The sequence below is a fragment of the Hoplias malabaricus genome, chromosome 11, assembly GCF_029633855.1.
Source record: "Hoplias malabaricus isolate fHopMal1 chromosome 11, fHopMal1.hap1, whole genome shotgun sequence".
In the NCBI taxonomy this organism is placed as follows: Eukaryota; Metazoa; Chordata; class Actinopteri; order Characiformes; family Erythrinidae; genus Hoplias; species Hoplias malabaricus.
This window is the reverse complement of record NC_089810.1, coordinates 6,502,515-6,523,275: the sequence shown is the minus strand read 5'-3', so window position 1 is coordinate 6,523,275 and position 20,761 is coordinate 6,502,515. Positions and strand designations below refer to the sequence as shown.

General features: G+C 42.5%; 1 protein-coding gene across 1 annotated transcript in view; it reads right to left on the bottom strand.

The window, feature by feature from the left end:
- LOC136709964 (110 kDa antigen-like) overlaps positions 1 to 3,326 on the bottom strand; it is a 7,328-nt gene extending 4,002 nt beyond the window's left edge. The window contains exon 1 of the mRNA XM_066685569.1: positions 3,260 to 3,326. Coding sequence (XP_066541666.1) covers positions 3,260 to 3,326 — 67 coding nt within the window. The remainder of the gene's footprint in view (positions 1 to 3,259) is intronic.
- Positions 3,327 to 20,761: the final 17,435 nt, after the last annotated feature.

The window sequence follows — 20,761 nt, the reverse complement described above, 5'->3', positions numbered from 1 at the left end:
TCTGCTGTCTGCTCGGATATATCTGTGTGTGTGTGTGTGTGTGTGTGTGTGTGTGTGTGTGTGTGTGTGTAGGTCAGAGGTGCACGAGCAACTAAACAGCGAGACACAGATACAAATGAATTGTAAAGTTCCAGCACAGGGCAAAGACGAGCAGTGCACATAGAAAATGAATGACACATTTACAGCTTCACAGACAGAGTGCAGACAAAATAATACAAAGACTATTGAGGACAGACACTGTGTTTATATAATATTTACATTTACTGTTACAGTAATTTTATAACAAAGAGTACAACAGTGTAAAATTAGTGCGATTTCTACAAAAGATACATTAATAAACTGTATATATCATTTTTTGTGTGGAAACCGGATACAGTTTTAACGCATATTTTTACATAAGATTAAAGCACACACACTTAACGAAAATTAATAATTAAATAATTATATACAGTTTCTATTCAGCCACTGTACGTAATACCTCACTGGTAAAACTGGTTAATCTCTCTCTCTCTCTCTCTCTCTCTCTCTCTCTCTCCCTCTCTCTCTATATATATAATTTTTAAGGCCTGTGGAACATTAAGGAGGTGTGTACTGTATTGGGCAGTGAGATTAAGAGAGCCAATGAATCGAATTAAACGCAGTGTGTGTGATTTATGAGGCGCTCTGGGCGCTGACACCGCCATTACGGTCTCGCTACATTTATTTGTGTTATCTGTGGAAGCAAAAACACGGCTCGCAGGGACATTTATTACGGCCCCTTTAGCTTCTGATACTGGCCGTGATCAAGGCTCACCGTGTGTGTGTGTGTGTGTGTGTCTGCAATCACACACTCAGTAAAGTTGAGCTGAAGTTCAGACGCGACGCAGAGAAACAGGGCCAGTTTCCTCAGCTGCGCCTGCGCAGAGACCTCTCCCCAGTAGCGGCTCCGAGCGGAGTTCCTCATACAAACGATTACGTGAAGAACATTAGAGCAGTATATAATACAGTGAACCGTGGAACTGTTTAAAATACTGTGTCTTTGAGGGATTTAGATTTATTTTTTTGTTAATATTATTATTGTTGTTATTAAAAATTATTTTTATCTTAATCTTTATCTTCTTTTTATCAATAATCTGCTGCACATAATTCCACATTTCTTTCAGACAGTGGTTAGGGTTCACCTCGGGTCTTTGCAGGACACTGGAATCACAAACTGCTGTGAGACAAGACGCTTTTCAAAATAAAAGGCGCCAAAATTTAATTTATTTTTTTTCTTAGCTATTGTTTATGTTGTTTTTTTTTTCGCTTCAATTATTCTCCAATTTTTATTTTATTATATTTTTTTTGAGAAAACCAAAGCGATCAACTTAATAATGACTAAAAAAAATAAACGAGTGAACGATAAAATTTTGTGTGGAAACGATTTTTAAAGGAGAGCAGATTATTTACTAATATCTGCGAATGACTTTAAAGGGCGTGCGGACCGTTACGTCATGATGTTAAAAATGTGTGTGTGTCGTTTATTAACAGGTGGGGAATAATTTTATAAGTGATTCGTTGAGTGATTTAATAAAGTGTAGGGGCAAAAAAATATCGAACATTTTTAAATTGTCAAGTCATTCCTTCGCAATACATATTTGATTGAGTCGTTCGTTAGAAGGGAATGTCATCTGCGGGGCTCCGTAGAGTTCAGTGAGGATGTGAAGAAGCGTTTTGAAATTTGAAGAATTTCCACGGGCGGCACGGTGGCGCAGCAGGTAGTGTCGCAGTCACACAGCTCCAGGGGCCTGGAGGTTGTGGGTTCGATTCCCGCTCCGGGTGACTGTCTGTGAGGAGTTGGTGTGTTCTCCCCGTGTCCGTGTGGGTTTCCTCCGGGTGCTCCGGTTTCCTTCCACAGTCGGACTCAAAAAGTGTCCGTAGGTGTGAGTGAATGTGTGTGTGTCTGTGTTGCCCTGTGAAGGACTGGCGTCCCCTCCAGGGTGTATTCCCGCCTTGCGCCCGATGATTCCAGGTAGGCTCTGGACCCCCGCGACCCTAAATTGGATAAGCGGTTACAGATAATGAAGATGAAGAATTTCCACATGACGGGGAGGAAGAAACGTTCATTAAACGTTCTCCGCTTTTCTAAGAGAATAAAAGTCCATCAAACTGAAGCGTTTACTGCAAAATTACATTGTGTTAAAATAGTGTTAAAATATATATGTTTATATGTGTATGAGTATATATCTGTAAATGTATGTATATTTAAATGTATATCTATAAATTTATATATAATGGAATATTAACACAGTGGTCAGTGTTGAATTTGGTCCAGAAACAAAATAAATAAACAAAAATAAAATAAAAAAAATATATAAATAAATAAAAATAAACATGTTAATACACACTATCGCTGTGGTGGTACCTTTTGCCATCATTACATGATACTCTTTTATACAATTATAATAGAATAAGCTACAATTGTGTTGACAGCAAATGGTACCACCATTTTTCTGACAGTGTATTAACGTCTCTCTCTCTCTATCTCTCTCTCTCCCTGTCTCTCTCGGTCTCTTTCTCTCTCTGTCTCTCTCTCTCTCTCTCTCTCTCTCTCTCTCTCTCTCTCTCTCTGTCTCTCTCTTTCTGTCTCTTTCTCTCTCTCTCTCTCTGTCTCTCTCTCCCTGTCTCTTTTTCTCTCTCTCTCTCTGTCTCTCTCTCTCTGTCTCTTTCTCTCTCTCTCTCTCTCTCTCTCTCTCTCTCTCTCTCTCTCTCTCTCTCTCGCTCTCATCTTTTATTTTATTTTATTTTTTTCTGGACCAAACTGAACACAGACCAAAACCCAAATAGAAACCAAACTGGACACGCAGCAGTGGTCAGAAAAACCTTTGCATCCACGTGTTAACATTTCATTATGTTGTTTAAACCCAGTTAGAGTCTAATAAGCATCTGCTGCTTTACTGTGAGAACACGAAGAGTCAGTCAATCAGTCAATCAATCAATAAATCAATCAACAAATCAGTTTATCAATCAGTGACTAAAGCTAAATGACCACTTTTTTCAACTCCCTCAAAAACTAGTGGCACTCCAGCGTCCAGTTTACTCCACGGTGGATGTCAGCACTGACACCATGTCCCAAAGAAAACCCCTTGAATAATAATTAGAATAAATGACTTCAACAACAATTCTGCATCCGATGGTACCCCCCAACCTCAGCCCCTCCTTCCACACCCCCTTCCTTTTCCCTCGGCGACCCTCTGACACCTCGCCACATATGGCTTTTGCACGATATGCCACAGCTAGCCTGGCTCCTGAGGCGCTGCCACTGGCTTGACAAGTCCATTAAGGGGCTGACAGGCGTAGAAGGCCATTTTACACCGCGGACCTGTCCCCCACGCACGTGAAGATGGAGACGTGGACTCTGACCTCCCCGTCACAGCCCCCATGTGAGACTTACTTTGATACAGTGATAACATCAGAAAGGCTTTGTGCTTTGTGTGTCTTCTCCTAATGTCCAGCCATGTCCACGTCTTCTGGGGGGCTGCACCTGAATTTATAAAACCCTGGACGTCCAGAGATATGTTGTATTGATTTTCTGAAGGGAGATAATAGAGCACATACTCTACAAGTTACAAACCTAAATTAAATATTAGACACACCTCCCCACGTATTAAAAGTCCCCCTGTTGCTCTGCAACCCCTTTTCACCCTTTTCTTCAATGGTCTAGACCCCCATAGGACGCCCAGGGAGCAGGTATGATTTGGGTGGTGTATTATTCTCAGTGCTGCAGTGTTGTGTCCACTCTCTGTCCACTCTGTGAGACACTCCTCCCTCGTTGGTCCACCTTGTAGATGTAGAGTCAGAGACAGTAGCTCATCTGTGGCTGCACAGTGTGTGTCGCTCGTCCTCTAGTCCTTCATCAGTGACACAGGACGCTGTCGGCTGGATGTTTTTGGTCGGTGGACTGTTCTCGGTCCAGACACTGAGGGGTTTAAAAACTCCAGCAGCACTGCTGTGTCTGATCCACTCTACACCAGCACAACACACACTAACACACCACCACCACGTCAGTGTCACTGCAGCGCTGAGAAAAGTATGCAGAGCAACAGATGGACTACCGTCTGTGACTGTGGAAGTTTGTGTGATTTTTTTTTTCCACTTAGAAAATCAACGGGACATGTTGTTCAAACTTGTGCACATCTGGAATGGACGCCTTTTGTGATCAGAGTTGATGTGTGATATGAATATTCACTCCTTGAGGTTTTATTTTTTTCCCTCTATCTCCCACTCTAAAGGAATACCCCCCGCCTGTTCTGCCCCACAGCCATCGCAGTGTATCTCCTGTTATTCCTCTTAAGGCAGTGACAGCCTCCATCATCTCATCTCATTTAATTTTTTTTTCAGCCTGGAACACATAAATCCCTCTTTATAAATGTGTAATCATTAGAGCCGTTGGAAGTGCGCACATACAGCTCTTTTACATCTCTCTCCAAAGACCCCACTGCAGGGAGATGGCCCCCAGCTTCACTGAAACGCTCCTCTCCCGCTTTACCTTCAGTTCAAAGACGAGTCGAGCTAATAGCAGTGACACGACTTTACCAGCCGCGCTCAGTTGTGACAGAGTTCAGAAACGGTAATGAAATGAAGTGGAGCTAAAATGACAAGTCTTCACGTGGAGGTGAAGACGGAGATGAAGAGGAACCCTCGGAGGTGTTGGCATCTTTCTCTCATTCGAGCACGCGGACGCTGACAACTGCGGCAGACGACTGTGTGAACAAACTGGAGTGTTGTGGTGACGAGGAGATTCTTCATAAACTTCATCAGCTTCCCATCACGCCTTGAGTTGCTGAAAAGTTTCTGAATGTTTGGATTCTAGATCATAGTCAGATCGATACGAAGGCCTTGTTTTAATGCTGTGCTTTGTGTTCGCTCTATGAGGTGTGTAATCTACACATATGACACATTTTAGAATGATTATTCACTAAAAAGAGCACAGCAGAGTGTTTTTAAGATTCACAGTAATTTTACAGTCAGCTCCCAACCACTGGTGTCACTGTTTTCCCTAAATCCACCCACACTCCTGAGGAAGAGCTACAGGAACAGTGCTGTAATCTGCTTGTGAGGGCTTTAACACAAACTCAACACTCTGCTGCTGCTTATCATTTGGAGTTTGGGGTTTTTAGGGTAAGTTTAGGTTTATGGTTAAGGTTAGAGCTAAGGAACAGGGCAGGTTTAAAGTTGGGTAGCCATCTGAATTTCATTTAAACTCCTACTGTTTCTAATCTACCTGCTGTTCGACCGACAGGGAGTGTCGCAGTCACACAGTTCCAGGGACCTGGAGGTTGTGGGTTCGATTCCTGCTCCAGGTGACTGTCTGGTGTTCTCTCTGTGTCTACGTGGGTTTCCTCCGGGTGACTGTCTGTGAGGAGTGTGGTGTGTTCTCCCTGTGTCTGCGTGGGTGTCCTCCGGGTGACTGTCTGTGAGGAGTGTGGTGTGTTCTCCATGTGTCTGCGTGGGTGTCCTCCGGGTGACTGTCTGTGAGGAGTGTGGTGTGTTCTCCATGTGTCTGCGTGGGTGTCCTCCGGGTGACTGTCTGTGAGGAGTGTGGTATGTTCTCCCTGTGTCTGCGTGGGTTTCCTCCGGGTGACTGTCTGTGAGGAGTGTGGTGTGTTCTCCCTGTGTCTGCGTGGGTTTCCTCCGGGTGACTGTCTGTGAGGAGTTGATGTGTTCTCCCTGTGTCTGCGTGGGTTTCCTCCCACAGTCCAATAACACACACGTTGGTAGGTGGATTGGCGACTCAAAAGTGTCTGTAGGTGTGAGTGTGTGAGTGAATGTGTGTGTGTTGCCCTGTGAAGGACTGGCGCCCCCCCCAGGGTGTATTCCCGCCTTGCGCCCAATGATTCCAGGTAGGCTCTGGACCCACCGCGACCCTGAATTGGATAAGGGTTACAGATAATGAATGAATGAATGAATTAGGTCTAACTGTGGTGGTTAGGTTACGGTTAGGATGAGGTTCATGGTTAAAGTTAAGTGGTTTTAGAGGAGGTTTCTGCACACTGTGTATCACTGGGTAATTCTTGCATCTCTTGCTGTTTCTAATCTTATGCCTATGGTTAGGGTTTATTTTTTCCTGCCGGGTAACCATCAGAAATTCATGTGAACACATTTTACTAGGGCTGGTTATAATTAGTACACAGTGTAAAAATGCAGAGAATGTCTTGTAGTAAAATCTGTGTGAATTCATCTGGGGACCAGCCTGATGATGTAGGCCTTCATTTCTGTGAAAACACATTTGAACTGTAGCCTGTGTTAAGCCTGGGTTAAATCTGAAGTGTAATTAATTAAGAGAAATCAGAATTGTAATCATTACGCTATATTGGTTTTATTAATCTCAGCTAGTTCAAGTGATGCTGAGCGCAGTGTATTTCAAAACGTCTGTATAATTACACCATTAAGACGTAAATAGAGCTGTTTACAAGAGTGGTGCTAGGAACCAAGCGTCTGAAGCCTATAATGCCTCTATATGGTCGTATACACCACACAGAAGAGCTACAGTAGCACAAGCTGCACTCACCTGTGTGTTCTGACCTCTCTCTCTCTCAGAGAAGTGTTAACCCTTTCAGCAGTGTGTGCTGCAGTGACCATCAATGAGCCTTTGGTCACCCATGACCCTGTCATTGATTCAGTTGTTCTGCCTTGGCCCAGTTGTGGTCAGAACTAACCAGTGTACACTGGGGACACCCCACACCTGTGGAGAGGCTTTGACCAAAACTTTACAAACATCCAAATTTAGCCTCGTCAAAAGTGGCTCAAATCCTTATTCTCATCCGTTTTCCTGCTTCCAACATCAACTCCAAGAACCGGCCATTCACACGCTGCCTGATATATCCCTCACCTGCACAGGTGTGTCTGGAATAAAGTAATCTGTCAAATTCCCCATGGCTCCAATCACCGCTTTAGGAGACGTTGTAAGTGTCTGTAACGGTAACAGAGGGCTTTGGAAACCACAGTGGCCGCGGTAACGTTAAGCGGTGTTTACTCATGGTGTATTGGCGTGTTGTTGTTGTTTGGGACTGAACACAGCTCCGTCATCAGTTCAGACAGATCAGTAGAGTTTGTTCCTTCCTTGTTGCAGCGTCCAGCTCTCGCTGGATTCTTTCGTCGGCCACCGATCCAAGGAGCGTTTGAACCTCTTCAAAAGACCACGGCGTCATTTTACGAGCTGCCGTCGTGAGTCGGAAAAACCTTGTGCCCTGCAAGGTTTACACGTGATGGTTTAGTCACTACTCAAGTCACTTGGACCCTCGAGAGAGCAGGGACTAAAAAAAAACCCGGTTCCAGGACCAGGACCAGGACCAGGACCAAATTTACTGATGATACTTATCTCAGTCGAGTCGAGTAGGGACCAGTGAAACAGCACCAATTGTTTACCTTTGAATTACACTGAATTTAAAAAATAAATAAATAAATAAACGGAGGCATAGTTAGGATAGGAGGTGGTCAAAGCTGCGACTCCTTCTTCATTAACCACCTGTTCAAACGTGAGAATGTCACAGTGGTGTCTGACGTAGGGACAGACGGGGAAGTGTAGCACCTTGAGGCAGGAATGAGACCTCATCTGCCCTCCATTTGCCTCCACCCTGGGTCCGTGTTGTTCACGTAGCCAAACCAGGAGGACCCCTCGTGGACGCTAAGTGTTGTGAGGCTCTGATCTGTGTCGTGACAGGGCACTCCAACAGTATTAGTCTGTTGGACATGCTGGCCAAGCTGCCACTTTCAATTTGCCCATGACCTCCTGGCCAAAAAAGAAAAAAAAAGAATGACGAGGGGAGAAGTGGCAGAACGCAGGAGTGAGAGCTGGTATTATTGCTCTGACAGCTTCACTCATCTGGAAGTAATGCAAAATGCAATTCATATTTATACCCCGTGACCTTGCGCCGGGAGAACCGTGGCTCCTCCAGGCCGGCCGGCGAGGAGCAGGGGACCAGAGAACGGATCTCTACACAGACGGGATTTGTCAGAAATGCTACGTTCCTCGTCATTATAGTTTTACGAGGCATAAGTCATGGTTTAGCGGTGGGAGGACAGCTCGCTGATGGGCTGAGCAGTCAACAATCAGGTCAGCGCTGTCATTTCAGAGGCAAAACACTGGGTGGACAAAGTGTCTCCTCAACACGGTCCAGTGGTGGACATCTGTGGAAGTTTCAGCAAATGTGACTGGGGCTAGTTATGAAGTGTGCAGCTCTCCCAGGGTTTTAAATTTCACTCTGATGCATTTCAAAACATCAGAAATACCTCTGGTAGGTCCTTTCAGTCCTTTATGTATATATAATTCATTCATTCATTGTCTGTAACCCTTATCCAGTTCAGGGTCGCGGTGGGTCCAGAGCCTACCTGGAATCATTGGGCACAAGGCGGGAATACACCCTGGAGGGGGCGCCAGTCCTTCACAGGGCAACACACACACACACACACACACATTCACACCTACGGACACTTTTGAGTCGCCAATCCACCTACCAACGTGTGTTTTTGGTTTGTGGGAGGAATTCGGAGCATCCAGAGGACACCCACACAGTCACAGGGAGAACAACCACCTCCTCACAGATCCCTGGAGCTGTGTGACATCAACAGTCATGAAGAATCAAGCCACTACACTGCTGCTGCTTGTCTTTGACCACTGGGCTGTTCCCCACAGACCCACACCTGAGCGTCACTGAGTGTGTTTGGGGAAAAACGATAGTCAGATATAATTTTATTACATTTATATTATTTTATAATATATTTAAAGAATGCTTCTGTTAATTTAATGATAAATACATTTCTAATAAGGGCCTGTCTCTGATTTGCACTGAAATGTACAGTATATTTTTGTCTCCTTCAAAGCAGAGAACAAGCAAAAGCAGAACAAGGTCCAACACTGTGAGCGTAATCACCCTGTGTCTTGTTTTAAAATGTACAGCATTCACACGCCTCTACTCTGCAATACGTCCCGGATTTTAATTTTATTCCTTTTCCATATTCACTGTCCACTGTTGCTATGGAGAGTTAGCCTATAGCTAACGTCGCTGTGCTAGCGCTGGATGTTAAGCCGTGTTTATGGAGGGAAGCTAAAAGCAGTGCCATGTTTTTGTTGTGCACTGTTTATTTTCACAGTGTAAAGAGAATAATCTGATGAAAATTCAGATTAAAGGCCAGTTTACAGCAGATTGATTGGGTTTACAGGGCTTATTTAAGGTGGATTATTAAGGTGGAATTTCAAGGTACACTCTCCTTTAATTTCTTTATTTATTTTAATTGTGATTTTGAATTGTGACGTTATGAACATATAAAAGTATATATATTCACTTTATTATTATCATTATTACAGGATTTACAATTATTTAGTTACTGTTTTATATTCTTATTATTCTTATGTTTATATTGCTTTTGAATTGAAATAGACCTATTATTATTATTATTATTATTATTATTTTATCTTTATATATATATTAGATTTTGCTCTGTTTTTTTTAATCATATTTTTCACATTTGTACATGGCCAGGCTGTTATTGTAAATAAGATTAGTTTTTAATGGAATGTCTGGTTAAACTAAGGGTTAAATAATAATAATCATAATAAAAACATACACCATTTTATTATACTTTTGATTAATTCCGTTATTGACATTACGTTTTATTGACTTTTACATTTTTATTTCATTTTTCACGTTCATTCTTCTTATTTAATTTTTTGTTTATTTAATGATTTGTGATTTCATATATTTATTCTGATCTATAATGTAATTTATTAACATATTACTTCCATTTATTTCCATTTTATTCAGTTCCTTTCAGTCCCTAATTATTTTTAAAGGCTGTGCTGTGTTGTAAATGAAGGTCAGACCCAACACACCCTGAGTTTGTTTGATTAAATTATTGATTGAAAATGGAGAGTAAAAAAGTCTAATGCATACTTTAAAAGGTACATTAATGTCATTTACGTGTGTTAACTCTCTGCTGAGCCCTGTCTGTACGAGCCGTGTGCACAGTGCAGCCGGTGACGGTGCATGTTGGGTGGTGCTGTGCTATTTGGCCGGTTGGTGTGTGGCCGTTCAGAAGTCAGCATGAAGCAGCGGCTCATATTTCGTCAGCGATGGGTTGCGTGCCAGTTTTCAGACGCCGCTCAAACGAGGCATCCCCGAATCCACAGAGTGAGAGTTGTTTGAATGAAGGCTGCCTCCACCCATTGGAGCATCAGAAACAAGCCCCATACACAGCGCTAGAGAGTGGTTTTCTGTTTAATCCACAGTCCTTGTCCCCTGCCTGCCCTTATAATCCCCTGGCATGTGCTAGTGACATCACATGGCTGCTGGCTCCAAGTTCCCGTCCCCCTGCAACTGTCATTAACTCCGTGAACAAATGAAAAATGACTGGGAGACTCGCTGGCTCCCACCGATGACCTTGGGCATTATTAGAATGACCTCTCTTTGGCTTGACCAAAAACCTTTTTGATATCATTGCTGGAAGTACACACTAGGAATGATGGTGTGTGTGCCAGTGTGTGTGGGGTGGGGTGGGGGGGGGGGGGTAAAAGGAGCATTACACAGGGGAAGGGAAAGGAGAGACAGAGACAGACAGAGAGAGAGTGAGGCCGGTGCTCTGTAACTGTATCTCTCTCTCTCTCTCCCACAGCAGCTACATTAATACTTAATCAGGGGACACAACCTGGACTGTTTGCACTCGCCTGCATCTTGACCCTCTTTAAGAACGATGCAGCAATATTTTGGTTGTACTCCACGGTGGCTTAAAGGGGTACGGTGTCCTGTTGCCAGCGAAGAGGGAATTGTGTCGCGGTCAGGGGTGTGTTTGGTTGTGTGTGTGTGTCTGTGTCTACAGTGGGGACACAGGAGCGCTCAGGTGTACGCACGAGTGTGTGAGAAGGAAGTGTGTCTGGTTTAATAAAGGCCAAACGTCAGGCTGCAGGAGACCTGCTCACACAGCAACAGAGACACAGCTGCATCAGGAGAGAGAGAGAGAGAGAGAGAGAGAGAGAGATTATAATAGTAAAAGAGAGAGAGAGAGATATAATAGCAAAAAAGAGAGAGAAAGAGAGCGAGAGATATAATAGTAAAAAAGAGTGAGAGAGAGAGAGTAAGAGAGATAGAGAGAGAGAAAGAGTGAGAGAGAGTGAGAGAATGAGAGAGAGAGAGATAGATAAATAGATTATAATAGTAAAAGAGAGGAGAGAGAGAGAGAGAGAGAGAGAGAGAGAGAGAGAGAGAGAGAGAGAGAGAGAGAGAGAGAGAGAGAGAGAGATATTATAATTGTAAGAGATAGAGATATTATACTTGAATTTCCCCTGGGGATCAATAAAGTATCTATCTATCTATCTATTATAATAGCAAAAAAGAGAAGGAAAGAGGGTGAGAGAGATATAATGGTAAAAAAGAGTGAGAGAGAGAGTAAGAGAGATAGAGAGAGAGAAAGAGTGAGAGATATTATAATAGTAAAAAGAGAGAGAGAGAGATAGAGAAAGAGAGAGAGGGAGAAGATTGCCAGATTGTGAATCCATATTTTTATAGTCTCCCATATAACGAGAACAGCACAATGATGTTAGAGCCACACAGATCCAGAGTGGGATCCTCTCCTGTCTTTGAGGAAGGTGGTGTGTACTCCCTGTGTGTGTGTGTGTGTGTGTGTGTGTGTGTGTGTGTGTGTGTGTGTGTGTGTGTTTGTGTGTGTGTGTGTGTGTGTGTGAAACTGTCCACAGCTGTGAGTGCATCAGTGACTAGGTGAATGTGTGAAACTTTATTAACTAGGGGCGGGCAATCTGGCTCTAACATAATATCATGATATTTCAGGGCATTTTGGCGATGACGATATTCTTTACGATACGACAAAACACTGTTATATTACTAAGAATTGTATTAAATTAAATATTAATAATTTAATTTCTAACATAATGCCATGGATTATTGTGCATTTGATATTTTGGAACCGAACCACCTCCACAAGCCACTCCCCTTTTTTGGAGCAAATTTGTCCGCCTCAGAGCCACTTTCCACCCTGTGGCTTAATGACTCCATATTGTGGGTAACTGCATGACATCATTACGTAAGGCACAGCCCTAATGTAAAAATTCAAGATATGAATTACAGCCATTTACGTAAAAGAAAACATCGTTTTATTACCTACACTGTGCACTACGTGTTGTGGAGGGAGACATTTGCGATTCAGCTGATCTCTTTGTGCAGCAGTAAAAATCAGCTGGCTCTTCTCTTTCCCATCATAACCACGTACACTTTATAAATGTGATTACATTCATAAGAATAACTGAATCCAATCACAGCAAAAAATAAATCTGAATTGTTTAATGAGACCTTTCCTCTCCTCAACTCTGCCCAGCCCTTTACACCCATCAGCACACCTTTGCCAGGTGTTTCACTCTGAGCTCCCACCAAAAGGTACTCGGGGTCAGAACCGAGCGAAGAGAGGACGCTTCAGTGGCTCAGGGCTTGGCTCCCAGGTCGAACCTCTGGCAGAGCACGGCTTTAATGAGCCCCCACCATTCAATCTCCAGGGGGCTCGGGCCACTCCCAGCTTTAATGAAACCAAGTTATTTACACACTTCCCCATGGGTAAATACATAACTCTGTAATTTACAGTTTGTAATCATCTATATTTAGATATTCCACAATGTAAAATGGCATCAAGTCCTGTCACCATGAGTGAAAGAAAGAGAGAGAGAGAGAGAGAGTGAGAGGCTTAAAGGAAGAGGGAAAAGTGCCAGCGTGAGGAGGGGAGCTTAGTCAGAATATCTTCTCATTCTGAAATCAGTGGGTGGAAGCTAGCAGGGGGTCCTGTGGTAATGATGACATTGTTTCTTCTTTAAGTGCGGGGGATATATTTCACTCAGCTGAGTGTGGCGACTGTCTTTCCAGGATTCGCAGGGAGGAGTTAGCGCCCTCCAGATCTCCACGGGACGAGGGCACACTGTGTCAAGAGGAAGAAAACCAGAACGTGGAAGCACGGGCTGGTACAGGCCAGCGGGCGCAGACCACATCCAAGTAGATACGTAGAGCGACCAGACGCAGCCGGCACAGACGGACAACCACGTGGAAGGCAGCTGGAGACAAGAGTAGGCTCTTCTCAGACTTGTGTGAAGGAATGGTAGAGTGTCCACATATCAGACAGAGGGAGGGAGGAGGGGGAGTAGAGAGAGACAGACATAAAGAGAGAAAGAGAACAAGTAGACCAGACACTGGAGGTTGTCCCTCGTAGCCTCTTCTGTCATTTGGAAATAAATCTGATGGCCTTTGGACTTTAACTCCGTACAAAAAGGGCACTTTATTATAGGTTACGGCGGGAGACAGGAGCGCGGGGAAAATGACAAGTGGAATGGGAGCGCGCTGGATGTTTAGGAGGGAGACCAGAGAGGACCAGAGATTACTTGAAATGATAGCTATAAGCGAGGGATCCTTTGATGCAATCAGCTCTCTAAGTCCAAGGGGCTTTCCATCATCACAGCCTGAGAGAGGCTGCGTCTCTCATCTATCGCATTCAGGGCTCAATTGTAGACCCCCGGCCCTCCTCATCCTTCTATTGATCAGAATTGAGATATCCACGCTGAATATTTTATGGCTTTTTTCAGTCGAAACGGAGAAATCTAGAGGTTGCGGCAAAGTAGAATCTGCACCTCCATTGCCTTGATGCAAAATTACGTGTTAACTCCAAGGTCCAGTGCTTGGCGTGGGTCAGTTTCAAGTTGGTCACAATATTTAAAAGCAACCGTAAGACTCCTGAGTGGTGCAGCAGTCTAAACATAGACCTTTTCACTGGGAGATTATCCCTGGTAATGTTTCAGCTACTGTAGGCCGGGAGTCCAATGGGTACCTACACTACTCTACTCTTCATTCAGTAAAGTTGCTCTTGTTTGAAAGTGGTTCTTGTTTAGTGGCTGTTCTCTCGTGGTTCAGAGCGAGTCGAGTAGGGACTAAACCGTGGCGAGCGCTGATTGTCCAGAGAGAGTCGTCACTCTACGCCACGCAACGCAGACGACCAGCACCAACTCTCCATCTGTAAAATCTCCAGCTCTCCAGCTGCAGCAGAGATCACGTTTGTTTTTATCCGACTCACGACGGCAGCTCGTAAAATGACGCCATGGTCTTTTGAAGAGGTTCAAACGCTCTTTGGATCGGTGGCCGACGAAAGAATCCAGCGAGAGCTGGACGCTGCAACAAGGAAGGAACAAACTCTACTGATCTGTCTGAACTGATGACGGAGCTGAGTTCAGTCCCAAACAACAACAACACGCCAAAACACAATGAGTAAACACCGCTTAGCGTTACCGCCGCCGTTGTTGTGGTTTCCAAAGCCCACTGTTCCCCTTAGAGAGCGGGATTGAGATGACACCAGATACATTTCAGTAGGAACAGTAGGAGTTTAGGGACTGTGCCACAAGACAGCAAACCTGCCCTTGCCCTGTGTGCAGGATGGACCTTCCTCTCCCCATTAGACAAGCACAGTGATGGCCAGCATACATTGAGCTCCAGCTGCTTCACTTTATCAGCATGATGAAACACGGCAATGACTTCTCAGAGGAAGTCTATGCTTTGCTTTGTTTTACCCTCCAGAGTATGGTGGCACTGTGTGTGACTTCAGGAAAGATCTCCAAGATCTTGATACCAACCTGATACCGAAACCCAGCGACATCACACCAGTAGGCATCCTCCTGTAGAAGCTGAGCTGAAGCACTGGTGTGTGTACACAGTCTACACACGTTCGGTAGGAGCTTACCTTCATCTCACAGTGTGAAGTGGAAGAGCTCTAAAGGCATCGGGTCACGGTGGTGGTCCCAGTAGGAGACATCTGTCTGTCTCAGTGTAACAGGCCATTTAACGAGAACAGGCTTAAGGCGGTGGCTCTGTATAGAGCTGAGAACACAAACAAACAAACAAACAAACAAACATGAACACATACAGGAAGTGATGGAAATCTGTTGTAGACATATCTTTAAAGAACTCTTTTGTAACTGAGTGTGTTTGCTGTTAAACGGTTGTTGTGTGGTCACAAAAACACAGGATGAGCTATATGGGAGAGTGGATCGCCACACTGCTCAAAACTCACAGTCCTCAAACTTAAAACAACTACACAAACACAGCTGAGCAACAGCCGGTGACCTGGTGACACAGCGGTGGGCGCTCGAGCCTCACCCATACTCGAGAGGAGCTGTGATGACCCGCGTGTTCTGACCCATTTTTATCGCAGCAGCATTAACTCTTTCAGCAGTGTGTACTGCAGTAAGATTGAACCAGTCCGGACCATCATTGGTAGTGACGAATGCACACTGGGAACATCCCACAAGATCTGCGTTTCTGACAGAAACTTTATGGCATCACATTATGGACCTTTTCAAAGTGGCTCAGATCCTTACACTGGCCTTTTCTCCTGCTTCAAATTTCAGGAACTGTCCATTCACTTACTGCTTAATAAACACTCTCCCCCAACACAGCAGGTCCAGGTGTGACCAGATCATCAGTGATATTTACATCACCTGTCATTGGTTTTAATCTTTTGGCTGATAGGTGTATTTGGGCACTCACCGGGACCGAGTCCTTATGTATGTAATTGACTATAATGAGTGTTTGTGTGGTGTGTGTTTGCAGTGTGTGTGTGTGTGTGTGTGGAGGACACAGAAGATGGTACAGAGCGCGTGTGACGTACGGAGTGATGAGGGGCGCGTGGCTGTTTTCCCTCCTCTTTATCCCTCCTTCCTCCCGTCGTCGCTCCCAATTTGTCCTTTACTGAACCTTTGTCTTAAGCGCATCTGCTCGCGGTTAATTAAGAGCCGAGGGGTCAGCGGTGCGAGGGCGAGGGCGAGCGCGCGCACACACAGCTGCCCCCTCTGTCCAGTGGCTCTCACACACTTACACACACACACACATCAACACAGGCACACACAAACCCATCCTAAAACACACTTACACACTCCAATATAAACGCACACAGTAATACACACTCACACACACTCATAGAGCGGCCAGGTGAGGAGAACAGGAGCCGGTCAACAGCTGCTCAGAGACACAGTCAGAGTGTGTGTGTGTGTGTGTGTGTGTGTGTGTGTGTGTGTGAGAGAGAGAGAGAGAGAGAGAGAGAGAGAGAGAGAGAGAGAGAGAGAGAGAGAGGACAAGCAGAAACAGTCATCTGACGATTTTATCGTGATTAAACAAAAACAACAAATAGAGCGTAGTAATAAAAGTAATTATCTTCATGTATCTTTTTATTAATGTATTACTAAAATAGGTATTAAAATGAATATAAATGATAAATGATAATATAAATGATAATATAAAGTACTCGCTAACAACCATAAATGAAACATAACTATTAAAATTATCGTAACATTAAGCGTAAAAATATAATCATTATGAAATAATTATTAATAGTACTGGGATATATATATATATATTTTTACATTTTTAAAATTCGTATTATAATTTTATTTATAATTTTATTAATTTAATTTAAATTTAATTGTGAACGATGCAGGCATTAGCACTGAAGAGTATCGTTTAATACAGAAGGGCTTTATTAAAGATAATTTATTTTACTAAAAATAATATTTCAGATAAATAATTCATATAAATGTTCAAACACACAGTGTTATTTTTACATTCATTTAAAGCATAAAAACAGGAGGCATATACGGTGTTTAAAGACTAGTTCTCAAAGCTACTGCCCTTTGGGGACTTTTATTTGTGAATTTATATCGCGGAATTCAACGGTTTTCTGGTGCTGTGTTCCAAACTGTTCCCTCTCGGTCTTTGTTAGTTACGCGTAATTTTTGGTTCTGACGTCATGTGCGCGCCATTATTAAGGTATTGTCAGAGTGAAAACGTACATTAATTTAAACCGCAGTGACAGCAGTAAATTGTATCGCTGCCCCCGACCGGTGTTTACCTGTGAACTGTCCCCAAAATATAAAACCCAGGTTCCACGGCTGGGTGCAGGATTTACGTTTCACCCACACGTCTGTGACAGTACAGTCCTACAGTGAAGGTACGCAGGCTGTAACCGAGTCCTTCTAATTAAGTTTCAATAAAGCAAAAGCTTACAAATGCATTAAAAATTCAGGCTGTAAATATGATTAAGATGAGGTCACAGGGTTATAGTGTATATCACTGGAGCCTAAAATCGTCTCGACAGGAGCCCAAATGTAAATGCTCAACCTTAATACAAATAATAAAAAGATTGATATCCTGTCGTCTTATTGAAGTAACATAGAAAGTATTTCTCTTTTTAATTCCACTACATTGTATATTATATCTTTACAGCCCTACGCATGAAGCAGAAAATAAGGGATTTCCCTATAGTTTAACATCATTCTTTTTCCTGTTGTGGGAATTAGCACAAGACACAACTGTATTTTTCACTAGTAAAATGAAACAAATGAAAATAAATGCTCTGAGTTTAATGATTACAGTACAGTCTTGGCCTCAGGAAACTCCCAAAATAGCCACAACAGCAGAATTCTCATCTGAGATTCGTCATCTCTCAAAGACCGGTTCACTGTGTAATTATAATTATGTAGTGCACCATTTTGTGGTTCACCTCTCTGTTGTAGTGTCTGACAACATAGTGCAGAATTTTGATAATAATAGTAATAGTGCATTTTATAGTGATATATAGTATGGCTGTGTTTGGTGTTAAACGACTGTTGTGTGGTTGTGTTTGTTATTAAATGGTTGTTGTGTGGTTGTGTTTAGTATTAAAGGGTTGTTGTGTGGTTGTGTTTTTGGTGTTAAATGGTTGTTGTGTGGTTGTGTTTTCTGAGTGTGTTTTTAGTGTTGAACGGTTGTTGTGTGGTTGTGTTTTCTGAGTGTGTTTGATATTAAATGGTTGTTGTGTGGTTGGGTTTTCTGAGTGTGTTTGGTGATACACGGTTGTTGTGTGGTTGTGTTTGGTGTTAAATGGTTGTTGTGTGGTTGTGTTTGGTATTAAATGGTTGTTGTGTGGTTGTGGTTTCGGAGTGTGTTTGGTGATATACGGTTGTTGTGTGGTTGTGTTTGGTGTTAAATGGTTGTTGTGTTTGGTTTTAAATGGTGGTTGTGTTTTCTGAGTGTGTTTGATATTAAACGGTTGTTGTGTGGTTGTGTTTGGTATTAAATTGTTGTTGTGTGGTTGTGTTTTCTGAGTGTGTTTGGTGTTAAATAGTTGTTGTGTGGTTGTGTTTTTGGTGTTAAATGGTTGTTGTGTTGTTGTGTTTTCTGAGTGTGTTTGATATTAAATGGTTGTTGTGTGGTTGTGGTTTCTGAGTGTGTTTGGTGATTCACGGTTGTTGTGTGGTTGTGTTTTCTGAGTGTGTTATTGGTGTTGAATGGTTGTTGTGTGGTTGTGTTTTCTGAGTGTGTTTGATATTAAACGGTTGTTGTGTGGTTGTGTTTTCTGATTGTATTTGGTTTCTAAATGGTTTTTGTGTGGTTGTGTTTTCTGAGTGTGTTCTGTGTTAAATGGATGTTTTGTGGTTGTTTTCTGAGTGTGTTTGATATTAAATGGTTGTTGTGTGGTTGTGGTTTCTGAGTGTGTTTGGTGATACACGGTTGTTGTGTGGTTGTGTTTGGTGTTAAATGGTTGTTGTGTGGTTGTGTTTGGTATTAAATGGTTGTTGTGTGGTTGTGGTTTCGGAGTGTGTTTGGTGATATACGGTTGTTGTGTGGTTGTGTTTGGTGTTAAATGGTTGTTGTGTTTGGTTTTAAATGGTGGTTGTGTTTTCTGAGTGTGTTTGATATTAAACGGTTGTTGTGTGGTTGTGTTTGGTATTAAATTGTTGTTGTGTGGTTGTGGTTTCTGAGTGTGTTTGGTGATTCACGGTTGTTGTGTGGTTGTGTTTTCTGAGTGTGTTATTGGTGTTGAATGGTTGTTGTGTGGTTGTGTTTTCTGAGTGTGTTTGATATTAAACGGTTGTTGTGTGGTTGTGTTTTCTGATTGTATTTGGTTTCTAAATGGTTTTTGTGTGGTTGTGTTTTCTGAGTGTGTTCTGTGTTAAATGGATGTTTTGTGGTTGTTTTCTGAGTGTGTTTGGTGTTAAATGGTTGTTGTGTGGTTGTGTTTTCTGAGTGTGTTTGATATTAAACGGTGGTTGTGTTTTCTGAGTGTGTTTGGTGATACACGGTTGTTGTGTGGTTGTGTTTGGTATTAAATGGTTGTTGTGTGATTGTGTTTTCTGAGTGTGTTTGGTGATACACGGTTGTTGTGTGGTTGTGTTTGGTATTAAATGGTTGTTGTGTGATTGTGTTTTCTGAGTGTGTTTGGTGATACACGGTTGTTGTGTTTGGTATTAAATGGTTGTGTGGTTGTGTTTGGTATTAAATGGTTGTTGTGTGATTGTGTTTTCTGAGTTTGTTTGGTGATACACGGTTGTTGTGTGGTTGTGTTTTCTGAGTGTGTTTGGTGATACACGGTTGTTGTGTGGCTGTGTTTGATATTAAATGGTTGTTGTGTGGTTGTGTTTTCTGAGTGTGTTATTGGTGTTGAATGGTTGTTGTGTGGTTATGTTTTCTGAGTTTGTTTGGTGTTAAATGGTTGTTGTGTGGTTGTGTTTGGTATTAAATGGTTGTTGTGTGGTTGTGTTTTCTGAGTGTGTTTGGTGATACACGGTTGTTGTGTGGTTGTGTTTGGTATTAAATGGTTGTTGTGTGGTTGTGTTTGGTATTAAATGGTTGTTGTGTTTTCTGAGTGTGTTTGGTGTTAAATGATTATGTGGCTGTGTTTGGTATTAGATGGTTGTGTTTTCTGAGTGTTTTTTGGTGTTGAACGGTTGTTGTGTGGTTGTGTTTGGTATTAAATGGTTGTGTGGTTGTGTTTGGTATTAAATAGTTGTTGTGTGGTTGTGTTTGGTATTAAATAGTTGTTGTGTGGTTGTGTTTTCTGAGTGTGTTTGATATTAAACGGTTGTTGTGTGGTTGTGTTTTCTGATTGTATTTGGTTTCTAAATGGTTTTTGTGTGGTTGTGTTTTCTGAGTGTGTTTGGTATTAAATGGTTGTTCTGTGATTGTCTTTCTGAGTGTGTTGGGTGTTAAATGGTTGTTGTGTGGTTGTGTTTTGTGAGTGTGTTCGGTGTTAAACGGTTGTTGTGTTTTTCTGAGTGTGTTTGATATAAAACGGTTGTTGTGTGGTTGTGTTTTCTGAGTGTGTTTGAGATAAAACCGTTGTTGTGTGGTTGTGTTTTCTGAGTGTGTTTGATATTAAATGGTTGTTGTGTGGTTGTGTTTTCTGATTGTATTTGGTTTCTAAATGGTTTTTGTGTGGTTGTGTTTTCTGAGTGTGTTTGGTATTAAATGGTTGTTCTGTGATTGTCTTTCTGAGTGTGTTGGGTGTTAAATGGTTGTTGTGTGGTTGTGTTTTGTGAGTGTGTTCGGTGTTAAACGGTTGTTGTGTTTTTCTGAGTGTGTTTGATATTAAACGGTGGTTGTGTGGTTGTGTTTTCTGAGTGTGTTTGATATTAAACGGTTGTTGTGTGGTTGTGTTTTCTGAGTGTGTTTGATATTAAACGGTGGTTGTGTGGTTGTGTTTTCTGAGTGTGTTTGATATTAAACGGTGGTTGTGTGGCTGTGTTTTCTGAGTGTGTTTGATATTAAACGGTGGTTGTGTGGTTGTGTTTTCTGAGTGTGTTTGATATTAAACGGTGGTTGTGTGGCTGTGTTTTCTGAGTGTGTTTGATATTAAACGGTTGTTGTGTGGCTGTGTTTTCTGAGTGTGTTTGATATTAAACGGTTGTTGTGTGGCTGTGTTTTCTGAGTGTGTTTGATATTAAACAGTTGTTTTG